Raw genomic sequence first — 11467 nt, 5'->3', positions numbered from 1 at the left:
TGTAGGCTTCTTATCGCTTCGCGACTGCGAATGAGGAGAAAGATGCGAGGGTAGTGTAGCAGAAGGTGGCTACCAATCGATTTGCCGACATGTTGCATAATATGAAGACTGCAACAAAAAAATTAGCTGGTGAGATAGATGATCCACTGCAGTGGAAGGGCCATGAGCTTTCTACTATCAGGAGATATTATTGGGAGGGCATGTGCGACAAGTGGGCGAGCAATAAATTTCAAAACTGCTCAGCAAAGGCTGCACAAAACTGAGCGAAGATGCCTGATGCTCATCTACACATAGGTGGATCTAGGACTTTTGAGATCCACCAGAAGAAAATGCTAACTCATCAATATATATATATATATTATTAAATTTGTAAGTATGGTTGTATACTTATTAATTGATTTTTTTATCATTTAACATTACAGGAGGCAGAAAAAGGAGACATTGTGCCTTACAAGGATGTGTTTGTTGAAACACATAAACGTAAGAGCACGAGAGATTTTGTATCAGAGAAGGTGAGAGCGACATCGGTATGTATTTATTGTATTAATAAATATTGTAATATACAAGTTACTATGAATTACGTTATCATAAATATTGTAATTCTTAATTATTAATTCATATTGTAATCATTACTTTGAAGGAGTCATACGAGCAACAAATGGTAGAGCGATATGGTGATGACTCCACTCAGCATCCGCATTTTAATCCTGCAGCATGGGTGACTGCAACAGGTGAACTCAAAAAGGGTCGTGTGTTCGGGTTTGGGAGTAACATGAACACCACAGCAGTCGTTGCCTTCTGCAGCCATGGCTCTCAGAGTTCTCCCGCCAGCATCAACTCCCAATGTCCGATTGACCCTGCTATATCTTGGGATGGTGTTTGTCAGCATCTTGAAGATAAAATAGAGTACTTTTTAAATGAAGTCATTCCCAACATTGTCTATAATGAGTTGTGCAGCTTTTTTCAGGACATAGGAACTTCGTCTGTATTCAACATAAGCTCTGGTGCTCGTTAGGTATAAAGATTCATGTCGTTAGATTTCAAGCTAGTATATGCATGATTGAATACATATATGCATGATTGCCTCACTATGATTTTTTTGACACCTTTAGAACACATATATACATGATTGATTCACTATACAATTTTTATGACACTCTTATAACACATATACGCATGATTGAATCACTATGAAAGTTTTTTTACAACCTTACAACACATATATACATGATTTCATCACTATAAAATTTTCTTAGTTCCTTATAACACATGTATGCGTGATTGAATCACTATGAAAGTTTTTTGACAATCTTAGAATGCATACAAGTATGCTTTCATCACTATGACAACCTTATAACACATATGAGCCTGATATTAGCATATATGAAATTTTTTTAATGCCTTATAACACATATATGCATGATTGAATCATTATAAAAAAAATTTACTGCCTTAAAACATGATATGCATGATTGAATCGCATATAAAATTTTTTGACTGCCTTAGAATACATATGAGCATGATTGAATCACTATGAAAGTTTTTTGACTGCCTTATAACACATATGAGCATGATATTAGCATATATGAAAGTTTTTTTATTGCTTTATAATACATATATGCATGATTGAATCAATATGAAAGTTTTTTGACAACCTTAGAACACATATATGCATGATTGAATCAATGTGAAAGTTTTTTGACAACCTTAGAACATATATATGCATGATTGAATCACTATGAAAGTTTTTTGACAACCTTAGAACACATACAAGCATGCATTCATCACTATGAAATTGTTTTACCGCCTTAGAATACACATATGCATGATTGAATTACTATAAAATTTTCCTTAGAACATATATATGCATGATTGATTCAATATGAAAGTTTTTTGACTGCCTTAGAACACATATGAGCATGATTGAATCACTATAAAAGTTTTTTGATAACCTTAGAACACATATAAGCATGATTTCATCACTATGAAATTTTTTTGACAGCCTTGTAACACATATATGCATGATTGTGATACATAACACATTTATTTGACAGCCTTATAAACCATATATGCATGTGTGAATCACTATGACATTCTTTGACAACCTTAGAACGCATATCTGCATGATTGAATCACTATAAATTTTGTTTTCAGTCTTAGAACACATATCTGAATTCTATTAATGTTCTTCACTTTATTGCTAGTCTATGTGTCATTCAGCCATTTACTTTGTTGCATTAGATTAGGTGCATTGTATATACTTTATTTTATTATATTTTATTTATAAATACTAACATTTTGGTTCTCTTATAGGATGTTGGAGATGATCAACGTAGAGGAGCTGATGGGGGCATGGAGGGAAGGGCAGATCGAGAAAATGAAGAGGATGATGCCCAGAATCTTGGCAAGGATTAGATTCATGTATTTAATTTGTTTGGCGTACTTGTAACTAATTATAACTTGCCAAGGACTGTATTTGGTTGTTAAAGTTGTTTAACTTAGAACTTGTGTTAAATTTGTTTCACTTGTATATATATTTTTTATGTGTACTTTGTTTTTTATAAGCAGATTATATGAATTGTATAACGAGAAATTTTTCTCGAGTTTCATATTTCAAAAAAAAATTATTTTTTTTTTTAAATTAGCGATGGATATTATCCATCGCCAATTTAAATCAGTCATTGGTTTGCGATGGAATTTAAGTCATCGCTAATGTCTGCCGCCAAATTGACGATGGACATTAGCGACGGATACATATCCTTTGTTATAGCTTAGCGATGGATTAAATTCTGTCGCATAACCAAATTAGACTCTATTTAGCGACGGACATGATCCACCGCTAATCCATCGCTAAGTAGCAGCGGATTGGGGACAAATAAATTCTGTTGTAGTTTAGCAACTAGGGTTATGCGACAAACACTATCTGTTGCTAAGCCATCGCTAATCCATCACTAAACACGTTAGTGATGGATTTTACGATGGATTAGCGACGGATAGAGTCTGTAGCTAATACGCATTTTTCTTGTAGTGACTCCTGAGTTGGGATCTTCATGTTTAATTTGTACAAACCATCATAAACTAATGCAGAACCAATTTCAATTGAATTTCTGTAAATGAATAACTTGGAGTTTTCAAATTTAAAGCAATATCCAAATTTATCCAACCTTGAAATTGAAATTAAATTTCTATTATATGATGAAACATAAAAAATATCATGAGGATCCAAATCTATGTCAGTATCTAAAGTGATCCTGCAAGTCCCAACACCCTTCACATGCGAACATATCTTGTTTCCCGAATAAATGTTCTTCTCATGCATTGTTGGTTCTTTTCTGTTCAGGAACGACTGCAAACAGTTGACAATATGAACAGTAGCACTAGAATCAATCTACCAGTTGTTTTCAGAAATATGTAATAAATTACATTCATGATAAACAAATGACAAATTATCTTTGTTTTCTAATCATTTCTTGTACTTTATACAATATGTCTTCCTGTGTTCCTTCTTCTTACAAAAAAAGCACTTTATGGGAGCATAATCGGCTTGCTTGCTTTGAGAAGACTTTTCTTCTGTTGACTTCTTCCTAACATTTTTCTTAAATGCATTTTTCTTTGGTCCTACCTTGGATCTATGAGAAGTCATATGTGCACTTTGCACCTTCTCTCCTTTCAATGTCTCTTCTTCCTCAACACACTTGGACATAAGTTCATTAAACTCTCATTCATCATTATATGTGTTGTAAGAGATCTTAAAAGGATCATATTCCATAGGTAGGGATGCCAAAATTAAATGCACTAGGAATGCGTCAGAAATTGTCAGCTTTATGTCATTCAGTTGGGATGCTATGTTCCTTATTTCCAAAATGTGTTGGCGAATATTACCCCCTCTAGAATACTTCATATATGTGAGTTTTGACATTAGGGTAATGACCCTGACCTTATTTGAACTGACAAACTATGCCTCAATGGCACTCGAGAATTCCTTCACTGTCCTACATTGCAGGATAGCGCTGTGAATATTCTTAGCCGCCTTAAATTACAAAAGCAACATGCTAAGTCTATTCGAGCACTCTCACTTCTTAAAAACACTCCTTTGTTCAGCAATATTTTAATTTGTCAGGGCAGCATGCTCATCCTTTCTTAAGGCCAAATCCAAATCCATATACCCTAATGTGAAAATGATAGCTTCTTTTCAATCACTAAAATTAGATCCATTAAGAAAATGAATAGAACTTGAGCCATCTAGAATCACAGGACTAGAAACTGCATGGCAAAAGACATATATAAAAAAGAAGCATATACGAGACAAACTTGATGGAAAAAAGCAATAAATGAAAGGCCCTTAACATGCTTATTTTTGGGCGAGTGTAGGAGGTCATTAAAGTCTTACTTTGGTAAGTACTCCAACATGCATAACCATTATGCCTACCGACCACAGTTGGTAAAACTAAGGCTCATGTGAAGCTAGACCATCAACACATGGTACCTTTAAATACACATGCACGATGTATCTCAACACACTTGCTGTATTATACCCTACTTAGATTCCGAACACGATGAAGCTCTCTTTGGGTCGCTCATTGTTTCATGAATTCAAGTACAACATCAATATTGGATAAAACTATATGATAGAATAAAATTGATAACATACGTGTATTTAGTTACTTTGGTAACATGAATTCACCAAGTTATCTAACTATCCTTGATTCTAATATCAGACATTCATTTATGCATGCATAATTATAAATAAAATGCATAAATAATAACAAAAACCAATCTTAAATGGGTAAAACCTGGGGTTTTTAAGTAGGAACCGGTCTTAAAACACTCTGAACCAGTCTGAAACAGCCCTGAACCTGTCATTTAAGAGTCTGAATCACTTCTGAACCTTATGAATTGGTGCTAAGTATGAACAAAAGTTCATAAAACCCTATAACTGTATACCAAAATCCATGTGTTTTTATATATTTATGAAAACAGTGTCTTAGCATATCGGAACCAGTGAAAAACTGGAAAGAACCAATCAAAAATGGTTTTGAACCGATCTCGAAAAGGGCAACATCAGTTCCTGATCCGGTTCAAGCTAAATAGTGCATGGACCCTACATGAATCCAATATGGTTCAAATAAGATTCGGGTTTGACCCGGTACATAATGGATCTGGGTCTAACCCGATCCAAACTACATCTGGGTCTGACCTGATCCAAATTGGATCCGAGACTAACCTGGTACAAATCGGATCTGGGTCTAACTCGGTACAAACCGGATCCAGGTTTGACCCGATCCAATCATAACCCGAGTCAAATCTGGCCTTTTCGGATCAGACCCATACCCGGAACCATTATGGGTCTAGGTCCGATCCAATAGAAATGGCAGACCCGATCCACCCAAAATGGGTTTAGATCGGGCCTGTCACTTGGTCAAAATATCGGACCCGATCCAGGTCCACCGATAAAAAAAAATAGAAACCCGAGGGTTTTTGTGTACAAAACCTGAGAAACCGAAAAGGTTTCTCCCCCTTGATTGCCCCACAATGACCCACGTCATCGTACGGTGACCGACGCCGGTGCCCAGCCGATGACGGTCACCTATCCTCGGTGATGCACCTCCGACGAGGCCTGCTGCCCTGACACAGCCCCACGACTGAAAGGAACAGAGCAGAAGGATGGTGCCTCGAATATCGCACATCGTCAGATGGCCCCTGACAACGATGAATTGGTCGTTGAAGGCTTCCTGTTCTCGACGACGCACCGCGACTGCCCCAGCATTGGCAAAAGCCTTTGCAGCCCGACGGCCACAGGTAAAAACCCATGACTTATCCTTATGTGTTTTTTTTTTAATTTAGGCGTTTCAGGAAACAACAGTCACAACGCCTGACTTTCCCAAAATCGGCAGAGGATGGCCCGTCTAAATCCTGAATACAGCGTTTGCGCCTTCCTTCTTTAAGAAACCGACCCGGTTGAGGTCGCGAAGAGGGGCATTGCCGTTCAGACGGTGGTTTTCTCGGAAAAACACAATCAAGAAAAAAATACAGGCATAAACGCACAAGCACAGCATAATGGCCGATTAGTGAGCTCAATGTGTATCATCTCTGAGATGCTCGACTCCCCAACCGGTCACAGCCCTTGATGAGTGCAGGCCCTCCAACAATGGTGAGCAGAATCCAATCCTAGAGCAATCGACACAATTGATTATTTTGTTGTTTTCTGCACCATATTGGGTCTCTCATCAATATCCCTTTTATAATGCAAATCCTTATTAGGTAACAGTTACGTAATTGTTCCCTTCCAAAATTGTGGGGCTTATCCGATAGGGACACTTTTATGGGAGTCCTTAATGTGGGTAACACCCACATTGCATGGGTGACTCCAACAAGAGGTCCACCTTCATATCCATCTCCAGGTGTATCAAAGTGCCCAACTTCCATTGATTGGTGACCAAGGTCCTGCCCGCCCCGCTCTCCAAGCTCCTCTTCGAGTTACAATGCGTGGAAACATAAATGGGTAGGGAAGCACACAGTCCCCCAGTCCCTTGGAAACCCTCCTATCGCAGTCCATCTCAAGGGCTCTAATAATTTCTCGTAATTACTCGGGTACTACAACCCCTTCCTTTTGATCCATAGGTGCACTACCCAGAGGTGGCCATTCCCCTGCAGGGTCATCTCCCTTCCAGGCCTCTGGCGTTCAACCCCCCATCTTCATTCCCAAGAGCTTGTTCTTTTATGGGATTTAAGCAGATATTAACCACGATCTTTATTTGGTTGCATAAAAATCCTAATATTGCACGCAGGAGAGTTCGTACTTTACAAATCCGGAGCCAGTTGAAAAGATCCATGTTCAGAAAACCAAGGACTCTACCGTCTCATTGTTCGTATCGTGGCAATTGTTCCTCCTCTTCTTTGTCGAGAAAAAAAAATGGTTCCTCTTATATTTTGGAAATGCGAAAAAAGGTTGGTGTTTTATTTGTTTAAAATTTCGCATACAGTACAGTATATCTGTTATTAGTTAATGAGCCTATACAATCCAAGCCGAGCAGAACACTCATTGTCCTTGTTTGACTTATATTTCACAAGTTCAAACTAGTTATGAGCTTAACATGAGCTGAGCCATGAGCAGCTTGTCCAGTTTCCTGACCCTAGATGCGTGAACCATCATTTGTGAGATGATGCCCATTCTTTGATGACCTTCACCTATTCTTAGTTAAACTATTGATCCTGTCATTCAACTCAGCCTTAGCAAGTCTTTGATTTTCCTATTATCTATGCCGATGCATATGTCCACATTTGTCAGCCACGTTGAAGAATTTTTTTTATTTTTTTTGGATAATCCAAGGACTCCACCAAAAATCACTGATCGCACGTTGGCTGGCCAATGGTTGATAAAACTCTTGAGATCCCCCTGACCACCGGGTAGTACACTCAACTTCGACCTTGCTGCAACAGATGTCTCGTGGGTTTCGAACTTGTGCACTATTAGATGAGTGGTCCTTGTGGGCTTGTTGAAGGTAAATGTGCTTGTGTTAAGAAAAAAAAAAGACTTTTTTTATCTTCAAATGGACTTTTGTTAGTATATTGGATTATACAACTAGACATGCGTAGCCCATGTCTCTTGTTTATTTTTTATTTTTTCATATTTTTTTAAAGGCAAGTTGGGGTTAGGCTTAGTTTCTACATGTTATACCCGGGCCTCTGGAATATGAAAACTGAAAATGTGTGAACTTCATGTGAACTGGTTATTTCCTGCACTTTTTTCTCAAATTCTACCCTGCAGATGTCTTAGTCATGGTTCACTAGCCAGGAATCGAACATGACTTTTAAGTACTTGAATATTCACAAAAATTCTGGGCTGTTGAATTTCAAGTCCTGAAAAATATGCTTACATACCGTAACAGGATGATCAAAAAGGGAGGGGTTCTTATATAACCAGTCGGATTTTCAATAAAAAAAACCAAAAAGGTTCACGAAAATCTCTATTCAAATAAATTCATATATTTTCAGTTATCATATTCTAAGGACCCCACTATCCCCTATCAATTAGCAATTGATTAGAAGTTCCTTAGTGATGCAATTTTAAGCTAAGAAGTTCCCCAAAGTATCCCACATGCTTGTGAGCCAAAATGTCACTGGTCTATTCAACTTGCTTGTAAGGCAGAATGTGCAAACCAAGGTTGTCAGACTGGTAGCAAAAGCGAACGCGGAAGCGATAAGCAATGCATTTTAAAATGTATAAGAAGCGAGAAATAAAAAATAGTAATATAAGAATTGAATGGGAATCAAAATGAAACACAAATAAAAACTAAAATAACAGTGACTATTCTTAAATTTGATGAATTTTTAGTGTAAAGATTAAATTTTTAACAAAATCTAAAAATGATGACTGCCAATTTAGAGAACACATGGAAGTGAGTGAGAAGCATGAGAGAAAACATATAAAAACATGAAAAATAGAGTGAGAGAATATAGGAAAACAATAGAAAGCATAGGAGAAGCGTATAAGAATCGAGATTCTCATCAAGTTTTGGAAGCAAGGAATATCAGGCTTCCAGGAAGCAAGCTTTCCACCTATCTGAGAAACTTCTGGTAACTATGGTGCAAACTCTCTTTTATGGGTATGGTTATGTTGCATGACCACCCATTTTTTTTATGTATAATCCAAGGGAAAAAACCCCATCACCGACCACACAATGGCTGGCCTCAGGTCTGTAAAACCCTTGAGATCTCCCCTGCCCATTGGGGAGTACACCCAGCTTCGACCTTGTGGCTGGGTTTTGTCCATTACATAAAAGAGCATCATTTGAGGAAGACGGGTGCTAATCTGATGAACCGGTATATTGGTTCCATGTGCTCTCCAATGTTATCCTCAATCATATGATCCTTCTATCCTTTTATTTTTTATATTTACATGGAGAAACCACCCTCAAGATCAGAGACCTTCTTCCAATCTATATCCCATTTCCAACTCCCTACAGCATAGCTATACTCTCTAATAGATAATAACAATAAGAGAGTTAGGACTGTCCCAAATTTCACAGAAGCAATCCATCTGAACCTGCAAACATAACCAAAGAAGGGCAGACCAGTTCTGGTGTTAACTTAAACAGGTTAAAGATGTCAAAGTAGCCATGAGTAGGCTCCAAGCATACTTTCTCCCACACCAATCGAGAACTAAAAATGTGTCGATTACAGATCAAACACAATTAATATTGCAAAATGCCATTCAATTATTGATTGGATTCCAATTTACTGAAAGTTGCACTTGCACATAGAACGTAATCAATCTGACACAGCATACTTCATATAAATTGCTTAAGCCCATAAAGTGGAATCCAAACACCACTAGAACAGTGACAAAAAAAAGAGTCAGAACTGTTATAAAGACAACAGGAATTGAATCACATAGCAAGTGAGGTTGATTTGTAAAAAAAAATGAGGCCAAATTGTTTCACAGTTATTATTTCAACCATCCACACAACAGTTCACAGATACTAAAAATCACCCAACGAAGCGTTCAGATATATAGTCTGGGCCTTGCTTTACAATACACCATATAAGATTAGACACATTAATTATAAAATAGACTCCATGATCATCCAGTCCATGAAATCTAAAACCAAAAGACAAAACCATTAAATTTCATGAAGCATTCTCCATTTGGTTTCAATTATAAACAGCAGCAGCATGAACATATAAAGTTTTTATCTTCGCCAACAAAAGAAGAAAGAAGGAAACTAAAGGAAAGGCCAGGCCCATAGATTTATGATCACAATTAATCAAGCAAGACCCCAAAAAAAAGACAGAAGAAGAAGAAGGAATACGAGCAGAGAAAAGGAAAAATAAGAGAGAGAGAAGGAACAGAGTAGGGAATTTATATAAGAGCATCGGCACCAGCAACGATCTCCAGAATTTCGCCCGTGATCTTGGCCTGCCGCTGGCGGTTGTAAGCCTGGGACAGATTCCGCTTAAGCTCCATTGCATTGTCCGTGGCGCTGCTCATGGCGCTCATCCGGGCGGCGAGCTCGCTGGCGAGCGACTCCTGCAGCGCCCTGAGGATCTGGCTGTTGAGGTAGAGCGGAAGCAGGGCGTCGAGGATCTGCACGGGGTCCTGCTCGAACTGGAGGATCGGCGAGAACTCCGGAGTCGGCAGCCGGACGACGTCGCGCTCGACGCGGAGCTTCCCTTCGCGGGTGGTGAGGCGGAAGAGCTCGTCCTCGGCGGCGTCGACGCAGTTGCCATTGATGTCGCAGACCTCGCCCCTGGGGGACAGAGGGAGGAGGGTGTGGATGACGGGCTCGGACTTGACGAGGGAGACGAACTTGGTGTAGAGGAGCTCGACCTTGTCGACGTCCTCGCTGACGAAGAGGGAGAAGACGTCGTCGGCGATGGCCTGAGCCTCCTTCGCCGTCGGGAGGTTTCCGACCTCGAGGAAGCGGTCGACTGGAATGTAGACGCGGCGAGAGAAGTAGGAGTTGCCCTTCTTGCCGACGGAGATGATGGTGAAGTCGAGGCCGAGGGAGCGGAGCTCGGCCATGCGGGCCTCGGCCTTCTTGAGGATGGCGTTGTTGAAGCCGCCACAAAGGCCGCGGTCGCCGGTGATGACGACGAGGGCGATCTTGCGGACGGGGCGGATGGCGGTGAGGGGGCCGTCGACGTCTTCGGTCTGCAGCTGCTGGTTGATGTTGTAGAGGACCTCGACGAGGGTCTCGGAGAAGGGGCGGCCGTTCACCACGGCCTCCTGGGCGCGCCGGACCTTCGCTGCGGCCACCAGCTTCATGGCCTCCGTGATCTTCTGCGTGTTCTTGACGGAGTTGATGCGCTCCCGGAGCTCACGGAGGCCGCAGACTACAGTGGAGCGCCGACGGTGGTGGTGGTGGGGGGGGAAGGGGGAAGAGGAGGAGGAGGAGGGGGAGAAGGGGTTCTGTGCGCGGGACTTGGAGAGCCACATCGGGAGGTTAGAACACGCCATGGTGGTGATGGTGGTGGTGGTTTCTTTTTTTTTTACCTCTTTCCTTTGTAGGGAATGAGGTGTTTCAGATAGAGTGGCCTGTTGGTGGAATTGGGGAAGGCATGGAGTGGGTGATGATGAGGTGGGGGAAGGAAGGATGGAAACGAGAGGTGGGAGTTTGGAGTATAGGATTGGGTTGGGGACTCTGGGGATAAGGGGAGGATGTGACCGTCGTGGGAGTATTTCTCCAGGTTACTGTTTTATTTTATTTTAATTTTTTTTTTTTACTCTCTTGGGCTTCTGTTTTGCTCCTCTGCTTGTGGGTGTTTTTTTTTACTGCACCCAATCTCTGTGCTGTGGGAATATTTCTTTTACTCTCTTGGCTGACTTGTGGGTTTGCTCCTCTGCTCTTGGCTGACTTGTTTTTTTAGTTTTCAGTTTTTGAGAGAGAGAGAGAGAGCAGTCAAAGACAACTAAAAAAACAAATCCTCTCTCTCAGGCATATGTTGAACATGAAACAGTTGCTGC

The 11467-nt window shown here is 40.2% G+C and overlaps 1 protein-coding gene across 1 annotated transcript; it reads right to left on the bottom strand.

Annotated features, from left to right (window-relative positions):
- Window positions 1-9628: 9628 nt before the first annotated feature.
- LOC149844613 (ATP synthase gamma chain, chloroplastic-like) lies at window positions 9629-11148 on the bottom strand. The gene has a single exon (XM_089994928.1). The coding sequence runs from the start codon at window positions 10958-10960 to the stop codon at window positions 9863-9865; it is 1098 nt and encodes a 365-aa protein (XP_089851054.1). The 5' UTR covers window positions 10961-11148; the 3' UTR covers window positions 9629-9862.
- Between the last annotated feature and the right edge of the window lie 319 nt (window positions 11149-11467).

This window comes from Nuphar pumila, chromosome 2 (genome assembly GCF_984573655.1).
Source record: "Nuphar pumila chromosome 2, dmNupPumi1.hap1.1, whole genome shotgun sequence".
NCBI classification, from domain to species: Eukaryota; Viridiplantae; Streptophyta; class Magnoliopsida; order Nymphaeales; family Nymphaeaceae; genus Nuphar; species Nuphar pumila.
This window is presented reverse-complemented; position numbering and strand designations above follow the sequence as displayed.

Bases quoted from the DNA above. Each gene is read 5' to 3' on its own strand.
- LOC149844613 (XM_089994928.1), bottom strand. From the start codon at position 10,960: ATGGCGTGTTCTAACCTCCCGATGTGGCTCTCCAAGTCCCGCGCACAG.